This window comes from Cuculus canorus, chromosome 3 (assembly GCF_017976375.1).
Source record: "Cuculus canorus isolate bCucCan1 chromosome 3, bCucCan1.pri, whole genome shotgun sequence".
Lineage (NCBI taxonomy): Eukaryota > Metazoa > Chordata > Aves > Cuculiformes > Cuculidae > Cuculus > Cuculus canorus.
In genome coordinates this window covers 37,951,292-37,975,748 of record NC_071403.1, presented here as the reverse complement: position 1 = coordinate 37,975,748, position 24,457 = coordinate 37,951,292, and the positions used below count along the sequence as shown (strand labels likewise).

At 39.5% G+C, this 24,457-nt stretch overlaps 1 protein-coding gene across 1 annotated transcript in view; it reads right to left on the bottom strand.

Moving 5' to 3' along the window:
- Positions 1-24,457, bottom strand: part of CLVS2 (clavesin 2) — a 52,037-nt gene that overhangs the window by 4,340 nt on the left and 23,240 nt on the right. The window contains exons 3-4 of the mRNA XM_009557246.2: positions 4,585-4,695; positions 1,331-1,551 (exon numbers count right to left, since the gene is read on the bottom strand). Coding sequence (XP_009555541.1) covers positions 1,331-1,551; positions 4,585-4,695 — 332 coding nt within the window. The remainder of the gene's footprint in view (positions 1-1,330; positions 1,552-4,584; positions 4,696-24,457) is intronic.

Sequence of the window (24,457 nt, the reverse complement as noted above, 5' to 3'; positions counted from 1 at the left end):
GTCTTCTCAGAGCTTTTCTCGTAGTTTTTTTGTTGCATCCTTGGATGAATCTATTTACTCTCATAACTTCACTCTGCAACAGTAAGACTTCTCCATTTCAGCTCCTAAACTCCACCCTTCTCTCCAAGACATCTTCTCTATTGTACTATTCTTGTATTATGTGCAAATTACATATAAATATATAGCTCACTTTTCCCCTTTCCCTGTCCCATTTTCTCCATTACTTGTGTTAACTGCATCTTTGTCATGTGGCCTCAGGGTCTTTTTTAACTTCTCCTTACCCTAGTTCATTCCCATCCAGTCTCTTGCTATTTCACACTTTCAATGCACTGTAGGTTTTTTTCAACACAAAATCATTAAACTTCACTGCTTTTTGTTTTCAGTTATTATTATTCCTATGGCAATCAACATCTCCTTTTCAAAGCACATTGCCCTCCCCAATCTATGGAATATTTTCCAGCTATCTTCCTGGCTGAAGCGTCTGAAAATATTTCATCTTGTTTGAACTGCTTCCAGAGTCTCTCTCCCTTTTGCATCAGACGACATCTCCTGAAACTAAATTCTCAGCTTCACACATTCTGACTTAATTTTAATGACTTTATATATTGGTTTCTGCCCTGCTTGTTCTTTTTGGATTCATTGCTAGGCCCACTCCTTATGACCTGCACTTTGACTTCTGCTGCCCTGCTCAATCTTTTCTATCGCCGTGCTGTAACGTTCCCCCTTTCTCTTCTACTTCCCTAGCTAGATTGGACCAGGTTTATACACACACTCCCGCCAAGTGAATCAACTCACCACTTTCATAGTTACTGGAAAAGTAACTAACCTCTCCCTAGACTTTACCTGATCTTGAATGGTATAATTCAGCAAGCAATTATGTGGTATTTTCTCAAAAAGACTACTAGAACACCAGGATGTTTCCCATACTCTAGTATAATGGTTGGCACTGATTTTTGTCCTGATTCCCCTCATTACTTTTTCTCATGTTGTGCACAGTCACTGTGACATCAGTTCAGGTGCTGTAAATGTCCTGGCACCTGCAGGCTGGTGGATATCAGGCACTGGGCTGTGAGAGGGAGGAAGTTGAGAGCTATCATCACCACCCAGGTGGGTAAGTGGCCCCTATTTACTCTGTGCTAGCACTGTCTCTAACATTTACTGTAAGCTGGAGTGAGATATCAGATAATCTACAGTGACCTTCATAAGAAAGGGGGGAAAAAGATCGTTGTACACAATAAACTGAGGGAACTACCTGCAGCTTCATCAAAGAGAAGGAAGACAAATGTTAACTTCGCACTAACACTACAAAACCACAGTACTTTTTACCCACCTTTTCATAGATTTGGGAGAAAGGTCCTTCTCTATATCTTTTGCAGGAGCATTGTAGGAGTCCGCATTGCATTCACTGTCATCATCATATTCATGGTCAAGCAGTGTTCTTGCCCACGTCCCCATGTCATAGGGGGGCAACATTCCTCCAAACTCTGAAGGTAGGATCTCCGGGTGTATTAGCTGATGCAGGCTGTTGAGGTTATTGCCGTGCAAGAAGATCTGGATTTACATAGGTAAAAGCAAAGCAGTATCACAAAAATCATCAAAGCTCATATTATATCATCATTATTAAAGGATACTGTACAGTTCCAACATTCTGGCTGTGTTAGGCTAACAGAGATGGCCACTAAAACACACATTGCCTGTGCCTTAAGTATCACCAGAGTATGTTCCTAAACCTACAAACTGATTAATGCCTAAATGACCTGAAATTTCTGCAGGACAAGGGGCCTAAGGAGGGCAAGAACTAATGTCATGTAATTAGATAGACCAATGATTAGACAGACAGGCTGCCTATCTTTTGTTATTTGCTTTTCCTAAACCCATGAATTATATTAAGTGAATAAAGCAAGAACATAAATAATGAATAAAATTCATATTCACTGTATGCATTAAAGAATATATATTGACTTTAGGTATCCAGAAGTGAGTTCTATAAATAAGATAAACAGTGCAATGTAATAAAAACTTCACTAGAAAGATTTTCTTCCTTAATAAAGTGATCCCGGTAACTACGATCCATACTTAACAAGATATCATAGACTCATAGAATTGTAGAATTACAGAATCATAAAATAGAGCAGTTTGAGCTTGAAGGGACTTTAAAGACCATCTAGTTCCAACCTACCTGCCCTGGGCAGAGACACCTCCCACTACGTCAGGTTGCTCAAAGCTTCACCCACCCTGGCCTTGAACACCTTCTGGGATGCGCCACCCACGACTTCTCTGGGCAACTTGTTCCAGGGCCTCACCACCCTCACAGTAAAAAAATTCTTACTAATATCTAATCTAAATCTCCCCTCTTTCAGCTTAAAACTGTTACCCTTCATCCTATCATTGCACTCCATGATAAAGAGCCTCTCCCCAGCTTTCCTCTAAGAAAAAATAACAACGGTAAATAATTCTTTTGTCAATGGTGAGGGAATAGTTGATAGACTCCTTGAGACTTACCATTAATGTTTCAGTAGACTGATTTCTTTTGAGATATGCTTTACCTTTCTGTATGTGTATATTAATATAATTCATATGTATATGAATATTTGTATTTATAGTTAATCATACTGTTTCTCCTCAGAGACCTGGATTGTGTTGTGGATGAGCACTAGAAACAGAGCACCTCTGGATTTGGATAGCCTTTTCCCACAGATACTAGGGACCTGCACACTTTCCACTAGCCTGCGGTAGTGTATGGCTACAGACAGCTCACAGAACCTATTTCTAGATTAGCAGGAAAAATGGGCAGGCCAGGATTCACTCTTTGGACTAGGAGTAAGTGCCATGGCACAGTTCATAGTCAAGTGATTAACAACTCCCTTCATACTCAGAACAAGCTCACCTCTTCAACCAGAGTTAAATTCAAAAGACAGAAAGATAAAAAGACCAAATATATGTTTGCCTCGTATTGCTTATTTCAGCAATCTTTCAATCGGCTGCAGAAACAAGAAGCTTAATAATATGACCATACAAACACAGTAATGTTCTTCCACCTCAAAAAGGAATTTATCTTAATGTGAAAGAAAAACATTAGAACATTAATGGCAATGGTAATCAGTTTTATGGTACCTCTCCAACTGAATGTTTCACTTAGCAATTGTTTTTATACATGCCTAGTACTATATTTATCTGAATATAGCTATCAGCTGCAAATCTACCAGACATATTAAAAAGTATAAAATAATACAAGATAAACACAATAGATAAATAATGAGCCCAATAAAACTCTGAAGAGAATTCTACTGTGTCTAAGTTCTTTTTACAGTCATTTGTTGTGGCTCTTATGGGTTTTTTTAAAGGTGATTTTATACTCTACATGCTGGGCATAACTCTCACATTTTGACATTGAGTTTTGGACTTTAAATCGATATTTAGCCACCTGACTACTTACAGGTATTCACTCCTGACAACAACAGTTGTAAAAAGTCAGAGTCTGTAGCAATATATGCCACTAATTCAGGTGTCTAAATAAAAGTTTAGATGCCAACTGATAAGCACCCATGTTCAACTGTCTTGTCACTTATTTTTAATGTTACAACACACCCATGATCTGTATTGTACTCCCTGGTAATGCATAAGCAGCACTTGTCTTTTAAAGGCCTCAAACATAACTGGCACTACAATGTTCTTTGTTGGAACTGTAGTCAATGGAGTGCAACTGAATCCTGCAAAATGAGTTTTCATTTGCATATTTATAACAGATATTTCATAAAAGGCTTTGTACTCTATAGTTCAATCTGTGAATATCAAGGCCCTCTCAAGCACAACCTGTCAGTAAAAAGCACCTAAACACCAAGGATCATTGTGGCTTTGTAAACTGTGTTTGAGGAAGAAAATACAGTGTTGCTTAGAGAGCTGATCCCGTTAAAAAATTCTATCACATTATTTGGAGTGTCTTTGTATGTGATGCTGATTGTTTTTTCCTGGATGACAAATTTCCTGTTACCAAAATAATATCATTCTATGTGCTGTCACCATCAAGCTCAAATTTAATTGCACTGATGCAAACGCTGCAAATTCAGTAACAGTCTCAGAGACTGCTTGTGCTCATGCACAGATGCATGTACACAAATTTCCTTTCATTGGATTTCATTCAAATCAGTATTTGCAAATTACTGTATACCAGCTGTGTGTTTTAGTTCATGCAAATGTCAAGGAAATTGCGCTAGGAAAGGACTTCATACTCACTGTCTTTGTTCTTAAAAGAAAGACACAAATGTAATTTTAACAGAAATTTAACAGAATCTTAATAGAAACTGTACTGTTGATGATATGTTTTTATATAACCCAAGAGAAAGCATACACTTACAATTTAAAATATACTTAAGTAGACTGCATCACTGTGTCCTTAAAGGGTAACGCTGTATAAGTTTCTAAAACAGTTAAAGGTACTCTTTGCAATGCTATGTATTTAAATACTTTCATATATGCTATAAAACATACCAGCAAGCTGGTATATTGTGAACATCTACTTTATTATAGCACGATAAATCTGCTGACTACAACCGCCAGATAATGGACAATTAAACAGAAGAATACCCTTTTTCGTGTCTTCTCCTTTAAAAAGGGCCGTATAACTGTATAGAGGGCATGGATATACCACGGCTGATTGACGAAATGTATTCCTCCAAACCGAGCTGGAAAACTGTCCTGTGTGTCACAAAATAAATACATACAATGTGAGTTGACTCTTAGCAGAAGTTGCACATGCATCAAATAACTTTTTTATGCTGAATGCTTTTACTTTAATAATGAACTTTAAACAAGAAGAAATGTTCTTCAAAACTCTCCATTCAGTTCCAACCTTTCACATAAAGCAGCAACACACCCTGGACAGAGTGGTGTGTAAGCATGCTGAGATACCTATGGTATTCAAATATAGGTATGGCATTTCTAACTTCCAGAAATGCTTCGAAGCTTTACAAATTGCCCATAACTCATATATGCAACATATTTTTCTCTTTTCCACTTGTATGGATTTTATTCATTTGTAATAGCAACCACCTCAACTCTTCCATTGTCTTGAAGAGCTAGAAATATCCCTCATTTCCACCTTAAAAAGAAAATGTAGATCTAAACTACTATTCAAAATGTCTCAAATATTATTCATATTTCATAAAACCAAGAATGCTTTAAGTATTATGCATCAACTGTAATGCAATATCCATGACATCAATTCTCATCACATAGTCAGAGGCCTTCTGCGAGCTTAAATGTAAGGATAGCCTATCCATATTGAAGCAATGACTTTTCTTCTTTCTTACTGAAAAACACAAGGAGCAGACAATTTGCTAGGAAAGATTCTGATCTGCATTTTCAATTTCTAAGTCAAGAGAATATGCTGGAGGTTTTAGCAGTTTGAAGAGGGCAGATACTCTGTCCTGGAATACTATTGCGAAATTCATTCTGTGTCCTATTTTGTCTTTGCTCAAACAATGCAATAAGCTACTGCTGTCTCCTGTGTTGCCTAGAGTTGCAGTACTGAGCAAGAAAGCAAGAGGCATAAACAGGCATGGAAATTGACACGTCCCCTTTTGTTTTAATGGGTAATGTCCAAATATTCTCATTATTTAGGCATACAGACTTATTAAATTAATGGCTTTCATTCGAATTTTATTCAACACGTGGTCCACTGTTGGAGCAGCAGTTCCAATCTCTGGCCTGACAGTACAGGTACAAACGAGGACGTGTACATCTCTCTCTACATCTCCTCCTTCCTTGTGAATGCAGTAAAAGCACCTTTAGATGTGTGTCAGTGGGATCTGAGGCTCATAAGGAGGCATCAAATGGTTAGACGTGGCACTCTGTGAAAACAGACATATATTGTCCCTTCAGGAGTCAGGACAGCAGGGCACACAGAAGCATCCAACAGTCTAGATATAATCCACAAAGCACCACTTGAAGTATACTGCACAGAGCAAGATAAGGGCCAAGGGAGAAAAAAAAAAAAAAGAAAGGCACAAGCTATATTAACCAATCAAGAACTGTCAGATAAGGAAGGCAGGAAACGTAGGAAGGGAATCTTTAATGAAACGATTCCAGTTAGGAATATACATTGAAAAAGTGCATGTACAAAGCAACCTCCTTACTTCTGCAAATGTGTACAGAGCTGTGGGGATAATGAAGTTGGAAGAAGTCACTTGCATCACTCAAAAGTGCTATTCAAATACTGCCAGGCACTCTTAACCCACGGGGTCTTTAAATCAGGGTGCCAGCTGCCTACAAACTGCAACAACTTACTGGACTATTGGATGAAATATTTTCTATCAAGGAGGCAATGCCTTAAGAATAACCAGCAGGGAGGATGACAGCTAGAACACACACCACTAACATTTGGCTGGCCACAACAGATAATACAATTAACAGCCTATTTTATAGATTTTCTCCAGGAACATTTGATTAACAACAGCACTGAAATAAAGCAATCCTATCGCAAGACTGTGCCACAGAAGCCTTGTCTTGCTAAATGCCTAGTTCCTGTCAGCACTGACTAATGTCAACCAGGATGGTTGATAATTTGACACGTAACTCACCCTGTTCAGTATTGTAAACCCCCAAACACCATTTTGAGAACATGACCTCTGATGTACAAAAGACAGTAAATTATGTCCCTATCACAGCAATCTAAAAAATCCATTAGGAAGGATAAATCATTGGATGAAACCTTAAACTTTAGTTGTAGGCAATACCATTCATCTGCTCAAGGTTGTGTTTATTTGGTTTATCGTGGCCCCAGTAAAGAAGTCCAGGGCAGCACGCTGTGTATTATGCAAAGACCACACATCAGAGCTACAGCAGGCATCTTTTGCTAGTTTCATCTAGATGTCTTTGAAGATATCTTCAGAGTTAACTCTGGAATGGTAACTGTGTTAAGCCTCACGTGGGTCAAATGCTTTTTATTATGTAGGCACTAGAACATAGCAAAGCAAACCAGCTATTCCTGGCTTCATGCCTTCTTGTGTGATTTTATAAGTTTTTAAATTAATGCAATTGCCCCAAACCTTACACACACCAATTTATGAAATGTCTCCCACAGAAACTGAGGAAAATCTGTGAATGAGAAGATGTCAATAGGCCATTCACACATGCACAGATTCAGAGCAGAGAGCCAAAGGTATTTGTATTCTGATGTGGGCTCAGAATGGATGACCTGTCAATACTTGGTTATTTATAAAGACCTTAAATTTCTAGCAGATAAAAGGAGTATCTCTAGAAAATACTCCTTTGATGCTTGCACTATCTTTTTCTGAATCTTGGAATCCATTTACACAGAGGGTCATGAATATATGTGTAACGATCATCAAATAGAAAACATCACTCGATATTAAAAGCCAATTTGTCTCAGTGTTCTTCAGCAAGCCTAAAGGCATTTTCCAGAACTGTCTAAAGAAGTCGGGTATTTAACAATTCCTGTGAGTGAACTGAGGTGCTCAAATTCAGGAGCACTTCCTAAGGTATAATTAAGAAATTTGGGCCCTGAAAGAGAAAGGTTGATTTGGTCAGAATGATCCTGCATTGCACACAGTGCTGGTACTAGGATTCAAAAGCTGCTGAATGCAGATTCAAAACTGCATCTCAACAGCACCTGGTAAGGGGAAAAAAAAAAAAAAAGTCAAATAAGCAACTTCAGCTGCTGGAGAAACAGGTGTTACAAGGTTGTCTGTCACTTTTCAGCCTTATCCGGCTTCTGCATGGGGATTTGCCAGACAGATGGCCATCCTACTCAAACAGCAGGTAGGAATTTCTTCCAAATCACCGATTCTTGTGGATTTTTACATAGATTAAGTCACAAGCGTGGTGGCAGTCACAACTGCCTCTCTAGACATATTGCACTTCAACAGGAAAGTCTGTAACCCATGAATCACACGAATTCTAAGTAAAAGCAATCCCATGCCAGAAAACTGCAAGAAGTGGAGATCAGCCGTGAAGTGAGCTGTACATTTTACTGGAAAAGTAATAAATCTGATGGGGTATTACCAAATCACTAAAAAGAACTAACTCTATATATACAGTGTGGGCGTTTTTTTAGCAGCAGAACACAATGTAAGTGCGCTTCTAATGAACAGCTGGGACATGGTCACAACAGACACAGGCAAGCAGGTAGTTATTATTAGGGACCGCAGGCCCTGTGATACAAGGCTTACAAGGAACAATTAATAGTGAGCTGCCAAAGAAGAGACAGACTCCCATACTACTATTTGCAGGACAGGGCTACTGCATAGCAGTAAATGATCTTTCCTTTAACATCTATAAACCAGCATCGGAGAATGATCCCAAACAAACTGCTTCACTCAATTTCCATCTCTGATTACATGGATCTGCTGACCCATAGCACAGCAGTTTTAACTCTCTGCCACACATAATTCATACAATCTGTCTCCATAAGCTTCTTCTCCAAGAACATAGCTGCTGTCACAGCTACTGCCCTTGAAACACGCTAAGAAGCCAGGTTTCTACTTGCTGGACACCGCATCCAGCTCTGTGCTGGGCTTGGACATCACCTAAGCCAGCTTCAGGGTTTCATAGAGAAATGTGTATAGCACGTGTAGTAACTGCAAAACTAGTATAAGACATTTTCAACAGTACTTAAGAAAGGAAAGTGCAAAATTCCTACTGAAAATCAGTGTGAGACTTCTTAGTCATGCCAGAAATGTTATCATTGAGATAAGAAAAATGACCCACCCTTTTCATTACCAAACATGAAAAATTAAATAACTTCTTAAAGCCCACAGCACTCTCCACTCCTAGGTTATCATATGTACATTTAAAATGCTGAAGTCTACTTTCAAAGAATTAGCAACTCAGGCTGTAATCAGTACTGGAGCTAAAATTGTTTGCACAGCTTTTAGAAGCGTAGTCTCAAAAGGCAGTGGGAATGCTGTATGCCCAAAGGTGCACTGATATTCCAGCCATATCAGGGCTTCCTAAGCATACTGCCCATCACCTGCAAATAGCCCATCTGGAAGGTCCTTGCCACACACTAACATTGTGAGAGTGTTTGGGCACATATGCTCTAGGGTCATGTTTGAGGATTTGCTGTCCTTATGGGCAGTGAAACTGCTTTTGTGGACAGTCTAGAGGCATCCTTCAAAGAACTGTCTAGACAAATATAATGAACACGCTTTACATGTTTTACTTAAGGCTGCACTTGAGTGCTGTGATGAATCCAGGCCATAGCATCTGCAGGCGACAAGAGGCTACAGAGTCAAAACTGTGAAAACTGTATCTTCATAACAAAAATTGCAAGTTCAAAGACAGCTTATTAAATTATTAATATCTTAAATGTCACTTAAGAATTATTCCTGAAGAAAATAAATTCAAGTCTCCTCCAGCTATTCCAAAAAGTCAGGCACTTTGGGGAGGGGAAAAAAAAACATTACGATGAACCAAAATAGTATCTTCATAATGGAAAGCTCCACTAGAACAGCTAGAAAGACACTGAAACATTCTATCTGATACAAGATGCAGCACAACTAAACTTAGTGTTTAGCTTGTTAATGAGGAAACTATGGAAGATCACAGAAAGTAAAAGTTCTGATCAGAAGGAATATTTCACTTCCCTAATACTCCAGGAGTTGAATTACCAGGGGAACCAAGAGCCACTGCTGTCAACATCAGGAAAGAAAACCCCCAAACTTGCTCCCAAACTGTAACTTTCACTGAAGAGATGAAAGAACAAGGCATTTCTAATACCAAAGGTCCTGCAGGCATCCATCCATGACATGGGTAGTTGTAATGTCTCAAAAGAAAATAGCTTGGTTGTCAAGACTGATCACCTGTGCTGAAGGGATGAACTTAGACTGGGGCTATACTGAATCACAGAATCACAGAATAGTTAGGGTTGGAAGGCACCTTAAAGATGATCCAGTTCCAACTCCCCTGCCATGGACAGGAACATCCCACTAAAGCAGGCTGCCCAAGGCTCCATCCAGGGATGAGGCATCCACAACCTCCCTGGGCAACCTGCTCCAGTGCCTCACTACTCTCATGGTGAAGAAATTCTTCCTAATGTCCAGTCTAAATCTGCCCTTCTCCAGTTTATACCCATTCCCCCTCGTCCTGTCACCACAAGCCTTTATGAATAGCCCCTCTCCAGCTTTCCTGTAGGCCCCCTTCAGGTACTGGAAGGTCGCTATAAGATCTCCTCTGAGCCTTCTCTTCTCCAGGCCGAACAACTCCAACTCTCTCAGCCTGTCCTTGTATGGGAGGTTGTCCAGCCCTCTGATCATCTTTGTAGGCCTCCTTTGGATCTGTTCCAACAGCTCCACATCCTTCCTAAGTCCTTCTCTGCAGGGCTGCTCTCAATCACATCATCCCCCATCATGTAATGAAAATGGGGATTGCCCCTACCCAGGTGCAGGACCTTACACTTGGCCTTGTTGAACCTCATGAGATTCTCAAAGGCCCACTTCTCCAGCCTGTCCAGGTCCCCCTGGATGACATCCCATCCTTCCAGTGCAGCAACTACACCACGCATCTTGGTGTCATCTGCAGACTTGCTGAGGGTGCACTCAATCTCGCTGTCAATATCATTGATAAAGATATTGAACAGCATGGGTCTCAATAAGGACTCCTGAGGGACACCACTTGTCACGGATCTCCATCTGGACTTCAAGCCATTGACCACTACTCTTTGAACATGACCATCCAGCCAGTTTCTTTATCCACCGTACTGTCCACCCATCGAATCCATATCTCTCCAATTTAGAGATAAGGATGTTGTGGGGGACCGTGTCAAAGGCTTTACAAAAGTCCAGGAAGATCACATCCATCAGTTTACCTATGTCCACTGCCACCGTTACTCCATCCTAGATCGCCACTAGGTTGGTCAGACAGGACTTGCCCCTGGTGAAGCCATGCTGGCTGCCATTAACCACCTCCCCATCCCCCATGTGCTTTAGCACAGCTTCTAGGAGGATGTGTTCCATGATCTTCCCAGGCACAGAGGTGAGGCTGACAGGTCAGAGAGGTGAGGCTGACAGGTCGGCCTGGTATAATGATAGAAAAAACAGCATGGTAGGATGATAAAGAGACTGAAAAGTGTATTTGTAAAGTTTAAAAGATTTTTGATTGCTTTCTTTATGGAACCAAATACTGGAAGGCAGATGCTACCTATAAACATACAAGCAAGAATGAACAAGAGATGAGGAAAGACCCTTTCAAAATAAAAGACAATGCTTACACTCAAACAAATGAGGAGTTCACCATGAACACGGCTAGAGTGGAAAGCAATAGACAGCTCTGAATCACCAAACATCAAAAAAATCTGGGAGGGGTATAAGCAACCTAACTCATTTTGAGACAAAGACTACTAAATTATGAGGAAGCTAAGCTTCAGTTTGTAACAACAGAAGACTTCACTTCTGTCCTTTTGTGTTAAAGCTCATTAAGGTTCAGAACCAAACAAATTTTCAGGTTTCAACAGTTGTGAAATTTTGCTTGATCCCTCAGTAAGTCTACATTGCTGTACTGTCCTGGCTTGAGCTTTTCATTTTTATCAAACAATGTTGAACCAATTCTAAGACAAACAAAAAATGCCCAAATAAATTTATGTTACTGTGTTCAACCAAAATGGCACTACCTAAAGGCAAACTAACATCATTCAGTGACATTCCTTCAAAAAAAGATTTAATTATCTAGAACTGGATGTTGTCATTTACCTAAGAAGCTTCCAGTGAAGTAATTTGACTATTGGCAGTCATCCTTTTCATTTCTCTTAGTCATTTTATCTTACAGCTCATATAGAAATACATTAAATTGAATGAGATGAGAAGAGAGAGATGGTATCCATCCAGTGAGAATACTGCTCTTTTTATTGAAGTATCTGGTTTCGTTTCAAGTAATCTTCCATCTTTTATTTCAATACACTACTCATAAAAATTATATATCAGTTAAATTAATTAGGTAGATAGGGATTTAAAAGCCATCTGACCACATGAGTCTGCATGTTTATTTATAAATATAATAAAATTTAATATCTACATAGATTTTGTGCTTCCACTATTCAGACAAAGGGCTCAGATTGCTTTCATTTTTTTTAATTAGATGTGTTTGATAAAGAAAATAATTTGCTTAAATTTTCATTTGAAATTACTTTATTTTTGCAAATTAACTTCAAGAGGTTTCGGCTTGGCGTTTTAAAAAGTTTTAATTAGAAACTGTGTGAAAATATTTTAACAATTTTTGCTTGTTTTGACAGGGCTTAGGGGTTTGGGTAGTTTTTTCCCATGGCTCATTTGTTTAGCTTGAACCTGTAAAAATGAAGGCTTTAATTTTAAAGAGGAAATGAAAACTGCTGTTTTCAAAGGACAATTCTGTCTTCAGCTACCAACACTGTCTCTTTTTTAATTCTAAGTAACACTTCATTTGTAATGTGAGATAATATAAGGGGGGGGGGAGGAACAAGACTTTTTCACAGCATGATGGTTTTTTCCAAATTGGCAAAGCTAGAAAAAAACAGTAAGAAAGTAGTTTCTTGATAAATAGTAGAAGTAGTTTCTTGTATACTATTTGCTTTTCCTGTGATGAAAAATCATTCTTAAAAATAGGCAATTATCGGATGTTGACTTCTTCTACGGAAATTCCCAAAGGGAAAGAAAAAGAATCCATTTTCCAGGCAGCTTGTTAATGTCTTATTAGATTAAGATTATAGACAAAAGGAAAAAACACTGTACTGCAAACTCCTGGGCTTACATGTAGTAACAATACTTCATAATGCTGGCAAAATAAAAATAATGCTGGAAATTACTGTTCATAAAAATGCCATACTCAGATTGCTGAAGGCAAAAATCTTTGGTCAGGGACTGTATAAGAGAAGATGAAATGCCAAACCAGCATCTCAGCTTGTACCACCCTTGGCCAGTCATTGAGGCCATCCTGATGCCCAAACAGCCCTTTCTCTCAACTGGGACCCCTGACAGGAATACTGTCATGATGCCTTTGTCTGCATGGAGAAAGCCTCCCACAACCCTGAGGTCATTTCAAAGAGGAGCATCGGTAGTTATCAGACAGCCTCTACCTTGTGCTTGACCACTTCCAAATGTAAGTAGACTAAATAGCACCTTATCTAGAATTGCCTTAGGGGAGCTACATTTATTTGTTCAGGTTTATTCAACCAAAATGTGGTCTCTTGTGCTATGTCACATTTCCTTCACAGCAGAAGAAAAAAACGGAAACCTGAAGATAATGATAAAGCAAAGATTCAAAGAAACAATGACAAGGCAGAAACCACAGAAATAAGATAAAAGTGAGGAGCAGAAGAGAACAGAGAGGTGTAATTAAAATTATTTCAGGGACAAATACAGAGAAATTACTACAATGCACAAGAGAAAAACATATTCATCATGCCCCTTTTCAAAACTTGCACAGAAAGGCAGGAAAACTGAAATCTAAAATATTCCTACATGGAAGACCCATGTTTTACATTCACTTGTCAAGACTGGTTTTTCAGGCCTAAACTAGAATAGGGCAAGCAAATACCAAATTCTATGCCTTCCACAGAATTTCTGCATATCATCCCAACTGACAATTTCCTAGAAGAACCAAAGCTAGCCTATAGAATTTTAATTCTGGATTGGCTTCAGCCAAAATTTGCAATAAGCTACATCAAACTGATTATTCTTAGTGATATATCAGTATACCTGTACAGGCAATGGGGTGCACATGTCTGAAGATTGATAGGGTGAAAACAGATACTGAAAAAATGCAAGTTTCCTTGTTGTGGCACCTTTCAAACAACACTGTTTTTGTAGTGCCAAAAAGTTACTGAGTTAAAAGATATTGATTCTCCAACCAGAATACTCACTTTTTTCACTGGAAATTGAGAGCTTCTGAACTGTTGCTTGCAATTTTAGTATCCAAGCCTCCTACAAAAATGCAGCTCTCGGTTTCAGACAGGATGCATTAAAACTGGATTACCAATTCACCAGTTTCAATTTACAACAATAAAATAAACTGAAACTTGTAGTGATTCAAGACTTATTTCATGAGCCATGTTTTCTCAAACTATGAGGAATCAATCTCCATCACTGCAATAGGCACTAAGAGCAGTAATTGTTTTAGCTGCCTAAATTTAATCTGTCACTCTATGGAAATGAGAGTCCTGAGAATTGAACTGAACTATAAGATTGGAAGGTCAGTGATTTAAGAAAAATCAGCTGAGGACAGCCACTGAGATCTGGAATGTAGCATAATTAAGCTTTAAATTACTGGAGAAATTGAATAACTGACTTGAGATCCATTAATAAGTATTATATTTTATTAAAAGTAGAGGTATCATGAACTATGCAGCATACAAATTTTCAAGGGGTCAGTTCCTGGCAGTACAAAACTATTTTCAATTCCAAAAAGTGTTCAGACATCTTTGTCATAGTACAGAATGGAGATTTATTTCAGCCTTTCAGCTTCAAGAAAGCATCAGTCTGAACTGCTCAGCTACACTTTATATTTACAAAGGTGCTTGAAAAGATATGATTTCCTATGAGGTAACCCCACATCAGCTTTACTCTTCTGCACTGCTGAACAACTGCTGGTGGTACACACATATAAAATGCTCCTGGGATTCCAAGAAGTTTCAGTATTGTTTGAGGGAGAACTGTCATTCTGGTTATTACTCTGGAGTATCATAAATCATTGTTGTTGAATTCCAACTTCAGACATCAGCCCCTATCTTTTTAAAACCATAGAAGCATGGATAAATCTGTGTTAGCCGCTGTAGAGGAAACCCTGCCAGTAAAAAACAGAGATTCACAACAACTAGGCAAATAAACAATTATTTGACTTATACCTAGAACAAAGTTAATATGTTTTTTTGAACTACTAGTATGTGCCACTAATGAAAAAATGTGATGGCAGAGTCTATCGTAAAATCACACTTTTGGAACTTTTGAAAATTCATATCTAAGGAGCTAGAAGATCAAATTCAGAAATACAGACTTCTTTCTTGTTCAACATCCACCAGTGAGCCCAGCTTTTTAGAAATGTCAGAGAGGGCAATACAGGCAGATCACAGACCAAGAAAAGCCTGCAACACTCAGATTAACTCCATTCACTAACAAAATCTCCAGGAAAAAATGTGTTTCCATTTTGAGACTGACTATTTACCGCTATAGTCCGAGCTCTATCGACCTAATAAAGGGTGGCTGCGTCTCAAAGTATGTCTTTTTCCATATATAAAATTGTTTAACAAAAGATATTGCTGTTGCATATGTAATATCTTTGAATGATTGTAACAATAATTTGTAAAATCTTTATTACTGTACTGTTAAAATGTTACTCAAATTGTAGAATCTTAAGCCAAATGCAGTATACTAAAACAGTGTAACCTATTTTTAAGGACAGTTTAAGAATGCGCACAAAAACATCCTACTTCCCTTTCCTTCCTCTCTACTTTTCTAATTGGCAGCTTTCAGAACTGCAACCCTCCTCTACAGCATGGCTTAAATATTCTGCTTTATTATACTACTGTCACTCCAATGTTAGTGGTAGATGCTAACAGGCAAATTAAATCCCCAGTACAGGGACGATGACATATGGTATACCTGAGCTGAATTAATGGGAGAGACACTCTGTTGGCCATTGCTTGCTTCCCACTCATTAGCACCACGCGCTGCACCATGCCATGCCACCCGGCACATACATGCTATTCGACACAGAACAGTGCAACCATCATCCACTTGTCATTCATGCTACGGTTACAGGCTCCTGCTGTGACCACCATGTGTTACCTCAAAAGGAGCCTGAAAACACAAAACTCCTCACTTCAGTGAGAATATCATTAAACATTAGACCTTAAACAAGCTTCTATCCCCACTTAACTGAACAGTCAGGAGCCATTCCTCCGCAGCTAAGAAAAGTGACATATGACAAGCTGAAGCAAAATCAGAGGCAATGTTAATATGAGCAGACATGGCCTTTTCCAACCTGTCCATTCGAAAGGGATGCAGTTGTTGATGGCATCTGGAGAACATGTCGCAAAGCTCTCAGACCTCTATAAAAAATAGTTTAAGCAAGCAAAATCTTCTGTTAGGTACTAACAGGTGTGAGGTCTCAGCAAGAGACAAATACAGACATGTAAGTACAGACATAAGGTATTTTCAACTGCCAATGAACAGAACCGCATTGAAATATAAAAAGCATGTGTCAAACAGAATGTGTGTCTGTGTATAAAGATCATTATGCCCCAAACATCAAATTAATCTCTTAAATAATTTACTACCATGGATAATTTGTCAGTTTCCAGTAGCCTATTCACTTTAATTTAAAATAGATTTAAGAGCTCAGACTATCACTGTAGGACAGAAAAAAAAAGAAGGCATTTTCTATCTAGGAAGCAGAATCATTTTTTCGTGTCCTACCGGTAGATCAATTATGTATTAGAGCTGCTGCTGCCTGACTTTTAATCCACATTAGTTCACAGACCTTGAGCAAATTTGATGTTACCATATTAAAAGGTAAAGCACTAGAATAAGCTATAGAGGCAAGGAAAAAAAAAAAGGAAAAACAGATCAAGCAAGGGGCCAATTTATCAGCCAAATGCTGCCAACAGAGAGACAGGCTGCCTTTTGCCAGCACGCAGGGAAATAAGAAATGCAGAGATAATTCATTTAAATGTCCTTAAATGTAATAAATCCCACTAGGAATAACCATAAGATCATTTTTAATGTGTTGTATTGTTACCTTTGCTTTTGGTAATTCAGGCAAAGAAATCTGCTGATTTGTATATATGCGTACCTTGTAGCTCTATAGATCTATAACAACTGTTCTCGTCCTGAATGAACAACGTTTTGAGCCACATTCTAGACATCAGGCACCAGCTGTATGCTTAGCCATTAAAGATCCTGGCTGTGTACTTACTGAAATAGATAATTTACATCAGTACTCCAGTTAGCTTTGCTCATTTTGGAGCCCAGCTGATAAATCTTCACATATAGCTGAAGCATTAACAAGTCTTCCATTTTCTGAACCCAAATTCCTGCATCATCATACCCATTACTGCCTTTCAGCACTAAAATTAAAAGCAGCATGTTTCACAATAAGAATTCAGCAGCTAAATCTGCCAGTATACAAAAGGCAAAGGCAACCTTAGAATTTGAGTCCACTGAAATACAGGATGGAGAGGAGGAAATTAGGTAAAAAACAGGGGAGGGAATGATCTCAAAATGCTTGCTAGCTATTACTACTGCCCTAGGAGCTGTAGTCTGAGTGCTATAAGCTTCCATTTTCTTAAAAAGACAACATTATTTGGTTGAAATATTTGTCCTGTGATGCACAGTAGTCTCTCCTGGAGACAGGAATAGATACAGCCTAGAGGTAAATGAGGACGTGAGGTGCCTGAATGCTCCACTCAACACTGGCAGCCTTCCCAAACCAAAACATTTCAGTTTTGACCCGTTTGATATTTGTCTACAGAAAGAGACAGTGTCTGGAAGGGAGACACTTTCAATAAACGTTTTCTTGATAAAAAATATGTGACTCTTCTTAGAAAGGCTGTAGTGTCAAAAGTTATAATGTTTCCCCTTCAACTTTTAAAAGAACTACAGTGCCCTTTTTGTGCACATGAACACAGAACCTTGGAGCTATACTAACAGATCCCACTCTGTTATTTGCCATAATCACACAAAATGCAAGCTTACGCCAGATTCAGAAACTGAATTTCATGCAGATGTGCTGTGTAGACTTACATGATGAAATAAATTACAGGCAAGCGCTATCCATGTGTCCCAAGACACCCTCAGTACTCAAACAGATTGCTTTGTTTTTACGAGCTGTTATACTGCTGGAAGCTTCGCGGCCCAGTTGTGTGACTGTGACAGACCTCACCTGCAAAGTGAGGCCATGCAGGTTAATCTCCAGGTGGAAGCCACAGTGCTGCATGACAGCTGGCACTTCAGTAACTGGTTCCTCTCCTTTAGACGCAGCTCTGCCCCAAAGCTACAACACAAGTGAACAGGCTTGGTGTGCTCGCTCACGCTGCCAGCTTTCAGCAGAAAAAAAAAGCAACTGAGGTTTTGACCGATTCTGGTTGCATTAAGTCCCACGGCGCCTTTGTAGAAGTAGAAGTATTAACCCCAATGGCTTGGTCACATAACAGCTTAAGTAATTTCATTCTGCCTCTCTAAATTCTCTCTATAGTTTCAGCTGACTCCAGCACTTCTGCTGCAGCATTTGGCTACTTCAAAGTGTCATCAAGCACTGAAAAGCATCAGACAATTTATTCGATGCAAGATCTGTCATGTCATCACTACAAACACTTAACACTGAAAAGATCCGTAAAAGTTAATAGCAAGTAAGTCTTCTCAGCTCAACTCTGCGACATTCCAGTCCTGCCGTATCAGCCTGCAAGGGTGAGTGCAATTTGTCTGCAACGCAATGCTCTTCATATACAGCTCACTCACTTGAGCTCACTGGGCACTCACGCTAGTTTGATTGCATCAGGTATACATCACAATCGCTGTCTGTGGAAATAGGCCCTGACTTATTAAAATGTACCAGAGGAAACACCAAGATACACAAAATAATGTTTTACAAAACCCAAGCGGAGTCTGTACTGGGCATTTACAGTACCTAGAAGCATTTAAGGAGGAGAACTCAATTACCTATACTGTGAAACTGACAGAGTCAGTCAAAGCCACCTAGTACTCTCCCAAACAATTTCAAAGGTAACACAAATCAGCCACATTCCCAAAATGCTCTTTGGGATGTAGCTATCTGTTCAGGATAACAAAACATTAATAGCCAGGGTGTAGCCCCTCCAGCAGTAGGGAGCAGCCCTGAGCATGTCTAGTTTATTAGTACAGATGTAATTACTCTCTCTTAGAGACATTCTTCACTGGCAGCTGCCCATTTTAAACCAGCAAGAAACCCATGAAAATATGAAGTAATTTAAAATTATGTCTCAGACAAAGCAAACATACTCACTTACAAATATAAGCTATAGACCTTTTAAATTATATTGATTACACAGATTAAACCTTTTAAATACCACTAATTAAACAGACTAGGTACTCAAGTACTGTGAGGTCTATTGTGTAAATATGTTTTAAGGAGTCCTGGGAGCTGTTTCCATTCACTGTAATGACCCCTACTGAATACCATTTCTGAAGAAAAGTAGTATCACACAAATGCTTCTGTTCATTTTATCTGTTGTTTAAACTTCTGTTGTCCACAATCTTCATAGTCTGAAATGCACACTAGAAATGGCTGCAAGATATAAACAATTCTCCAAGCAAAATACTCTATAATTATTTGTTTCTTATTCATCAGGTCTTTGCATCCCAGTTCCTTTCCTATAGAACTGAGCAATGTACTGTATATCTAAGATTAATGCTAAGTAAGAAAGTTCTGTCCATATTCCCATTAACTCAGTAGGTAACTCAAGGTTGCAGCCTTAAAAGACTGGGATCAATAATTAAATCAGTACTTGGGGAAAATGAAGGAGCAGAAAGAGTCCAGCTCCAAATGTCAGCTGCAATTGAGGGACACTGTTGGAACAGGTCCAGAGGAGGGCTACAAAGATGATCAGAGGACTGGAGCACTTCCCATATGAGGACAGGCTGAGAGAGTTGGGTTTGTTCAGCCTGGAGAAGAGAAGGCTCTCACGAGACCTTATAGAGACCTTCCAGCACCTGAAGGGGGCCTACAAGAAAGCTGGAGAGGGACTGTTTGCAAAGGCTTGCAGTGACAAGAGTATGGTCAATGGGTATAAACCGGAGAGGGGCAGATTTAGACTAGACATAAGGAAGAACTTCTTCACTGTGAGAGTGGTGAGACACTGGAAGAGGTTGCCCAGGGAAGCTGTAGCTGCTCCATCCCTGGAGGTGTTCAAGGCCAGGTTGGATGGGGCTTTGGACAGCCTGATCTAGTGGGATGTGTCCCTGTCCATGGCAGAGGGGTTAGAACTAGATGAACTTTAAGGTCCCTTCCAACCCAAACCATTCAATGACTCTATAATAACAGTGTTTGCTGACCAGCAGACCTCATGAGAGCATGCAGTAGTTTTGGAGAACCTCTGCTACAGCAACATAACTAACTGCTCTGAGTAGCTAGACTCAGCATCAGATGAGAATCAGGCCCAGCCTGATTACACAATTAACAAATTCAAAGTAAATAATAATCCACATGTAGAGTGGTAAATGTTTATGTCAACAGTTATTTCTGATGGTCTTAAAGAGTAACTCATCTGGGCTGTGAGATTCTCCTTTTTCAAAACAACATACCTGCCTGGATATATTTCTTCACTATTATCTACTGAATGCTTTTTCTGTGTAAAAAGCTTTATAAGCCTAATAATAAAAGCTATTTATCCTCTGTCATCAGCAGGGTGAATAGCACAGCCCCAATGGGAATAGGAGCTAAACTAACAGAGAAGTGGAATTCATAGTAAATAAATAACATGATCAAGACCTTTTTCATGGTTTTATACTTCACAGAAGAAAAATGAGTTTACAAGTATGTTATTTGCTGGAATAAAGCTCTCCCTCATTGTGTTTTTTTTACACAAAACTAAATAAGTTACATTATCTTTTCTAAAGTGCTATTGTTAAACAAGTAGTGACAGACTAATATAACCCAGAATCAATGCAAAAAGCTTGAAATGTGCATTCCTTCAGAGGACTAAGTTTATAAAATAAAACCATTGTGGGAAGATTATCAGGAGGTGTATAATTTTATACAGTTTACATAAAATATGATTCTTCCCTGATCCATATCTAGCATACTGGGCTATGGTTTTCAGTAATACAGAAAGAAGTAAAAATTGCAGATGCTATTTACTATCAAAGCGTGTGGACAAGTAAGTGCATCGTCTACCATCACTGCAGATGAAAAGTATTCTCAGTGAAGATCATACTGTATTGCTCAGGACATAGCTCCCAACTACCTAGAGAAGATATCTTTTCTTCAGATGTGGGATCTGAAATAATGCCTGAAGCAAGAATCAAACCAGAAGTCAAAATTTTGAAATTCAAGCAAGTAACTGTCTGTCCAACCTGGCATGCCTAGCTTTGTTTAAATCTGCATCAAACTGACACCAGCTCTGGTGATCTCTGTGGATAGGTGACCAACGCCAGCTCTCAGAAGCTGCAGGGCTTCAGAAGTGCAGGAGGCTGCACCAGGGATGGCAGGAGGCTGCACATGGGTCTTAGAGGAGGAGAGAGCATAAAGACGGATGTCAAACACAGAAAGACACCAACATTGCAGACAGGTAAGTTCAGATCTCCTTCACTGGATCATGTTGTCTAGCTCCAGAGGCCAGAAAAGGGTGGCAGAGGTTTGGATCAGTTTTGGTGAAACGCACCCGCATGCTCACTGCCACTAACACTTGAGCCTCTGCTGCAATGATGGAGAGCAGCATTCATTACACAAAACGTGTTAACTAGAAATGTGATTGTTAAAACTAATTAAAGATGTTTAAAAGCTGGGTTTGAGTCACTGTTATGTAAAACTAAGGGAAATGAGATCTATTTTAGGATTCTGAAAATGAGGGCAAAACAAACGGCACACACAGACATGAACCTCTACCCCCTTCACAGCCTGGATCTCGCCTGCCCCCAACATGCTCACCTGTTACCTGGGAAACAACCCAGAGATTTTACTTCTCAGTACCAACTCCTCTTATTATACTCCTGATGACACTTTTTTGCAGTGATGGCTCCTATGTTCACCCCTCCTTCTCCTTTTCTTTATCATATAAACCCATTACAGTACCTTTCACTGTAAAATAACTCACTGCTCATCTATCTTATTTTACTCTTAATGTTCAAGAAACACGATGCTGCATTACCTATTTTCTCTGCCCCCTCCCCAGTCTCCCCACTCTACATAAACTGCCCTCCACAGGTTTCAATGCTATAGGTCACTAAAAGTCCAAAAGACTTTAGCCCTTATTCCTTTCCCTCTTCACACTGAACTCCATCCCTGGAGAACTTCCTTTACCTACATGCATTTCACTGTCATCCCTGTGCCAAAATGCATAGCCCCCTACTTGTTCTGTCACCCACAGCCAAGTCTCACTCATCATAGTACTTGGTGAAAGGTCACTAACAGCAGTTAGACCTCAAATGCTCTCAGTTTTGATTATCTATACTTTTGTCGTGATATCCACAAAGCACTCAACTAGTAAACTCACATCCTTGGGATTATCTGTTAAGTCCTGTTCTCTAACCCCATGGCTTCCACGGCAAAACCAACACTTACTATGTCTTCCAACACACAACGTTGTACGGAATCTGACCTCTTTATCTTTACTAGTCTACTGTCATGCCTAAAAGTTATTCAGTATAAGGGTTCAGCTTCTTTGATCAGTTTGGATTTGATGACTCCAGAGCTGTGAATCTCACTCCACGTTGAAAGGATCAAACCCAAGAGAGAAAGGATCAAACCCAAGAGAGAAAGGACAGGAACATATTTTTCATCAGCAAAAGCAGAGAAAGAAACTAGGCTAACAGAATTGGGTAACCAAAATTGTGGTCTGTGTGAATCCTGACCGAGTCAGAATAAATCCCCTCTTTATTTTTTTATTGTGTGCTTAAAAGAAGCTTCTGAACAAGGAGAGGTGAAAAGCAATCAACACCTAGCCCAACGTGAAGCATTAATAACAAAAAACCAACTGTCATGAAACCATCTGCTTTGCAGCAAAACATGTGTTCTGCAATATAATATGTGAATCAAAGCAGATTATGCCAGGGGTTCACTGCAGAACATGGAGCAAAGTAAATAATCATAAACCAACTTCCCCATCAGCCTGCAGCTGATGCAAGTTGGAAGCCCAACTGCTAAGTTTCAGCTGCCAAAATAGGCCAGGTCAGAGCTAAACCATGACACTGGGGAATAACAAGTGAAAAGCTGAATGGTATGCCAGACCTCCACTCGCTCCATCCGGCCTTACCTCAGGAAGAGGGACAGATGGTGCCAGTGACTCAGAAGAACTCCAAAAGGCTCCCATCTCATAGCAATAACCTATTTCCCAGCCCTGTGATATCCTGTCATCCATGCAAATGGTATTTTTCAAGGACATAAGCATGAACTTGGTGCTGGTAGGAAAAAAAATGACAGAGTCCTCTCAGTGAAAACTTCTCATTTTGCCACCTGGGCAAAGATATTTCCATTCTGCATTGTTTCAGCCGTGTGCTCCTAAGTATGAGAAGGCATGGCCTTAGGAAACAATGCTTGGCAATATAAATTACAGCTTAGTGTACTACTTTTAGCAAAGCTAAAACTGTCAAAAACCTTTCCAGTAAAGAAAAGCCTTAGGGAAAACATAAAAGCTTTGTGCGCAAGGCTTCGTGACTTTAAAGGAAATCAATCCCAACTTTAAAATCTGTAAAAAAAAAAATCCCAAACACTCGAGATTCTGCTTTTCTATTTTCTGGGTTTTTTTCAACTAATGCATTTGCAAAATAAAACAAAACAGTTATAGTTCTGCTTCCTACTGCCTCTTGAAAATCTTTTCCATTTCCAAAGCGTGAAAATCATGACTTTCCCATTTCTACTGCAGAAAAGAAAATACAAAATTGCAATGGTACTTCTCCAAAGAAGTAGACGCAACACAGAGTGAACAAACACAAGAAAGCATTGGCTCAACATGTGGTCCCAGACAGGACCCAGGACTGACTGAGGACAAGAAAAGATGGGACAGAGCCTTGCACTGGTAGATCAAAACATGAGTAGAAAGAAACTGCGGAGGAGACCTTTTCCAATAACAGCTACAGTGATGGTATTCTTAGAGTCATAATGCTCCAATACATAAGCACGTTAAGGTCCACAAGGAAGAACAATTTTCTTTTAGTAGTCAAAATGGCACAGAATGAGGCAGCTACATATTGATCCAAACTGCTGTTTTGGAGGACTATTACAAAATGAAAGCTTTAGATAGTACCTTTATGTCTTTCAATAGTGAAACAGATACTTCCACTCCTCTAGTCTCAGCTCAGTGCAACAAATGCTCAGAGGCTTGCCAGTCACAACCTGGTTTCCATTTGCCCTCCTAATTCTGAGCTCTTTCTCAAAAGTCTGAACCCACTCTCCTTCACACGGGCCCCCAAGCACTCTGCCCTCCGCCCCTTTCTCTCCTCTCTCCATGAGTCAGCCTGAGCACCCACCTCCACAGTGTGAGTTCAAACATCATCTCTGTGCTGGTAGGTCACACGTAGACTTGCCTTCTTCAGGACCCTTCCATACAATAACTTAAAAGCATAGCCTCTTGCTCTGGAAAACATCCACCTTTTAAGTCCAATGTAGACGAAGAGATGCTAAACTTGGCACCCTTGTCTCTAATCTCAAACATTGCCCATAACAGAGTAAAGCCATTTATCATATTTTTTTTAGACAAGTCATCAGTGTTGCCCTTTTTCATCTCAATCCTCGTGCCTGCTTTCCTAGCCTGTGATTTAATGAAAGATTAAAGTCTAGCTTA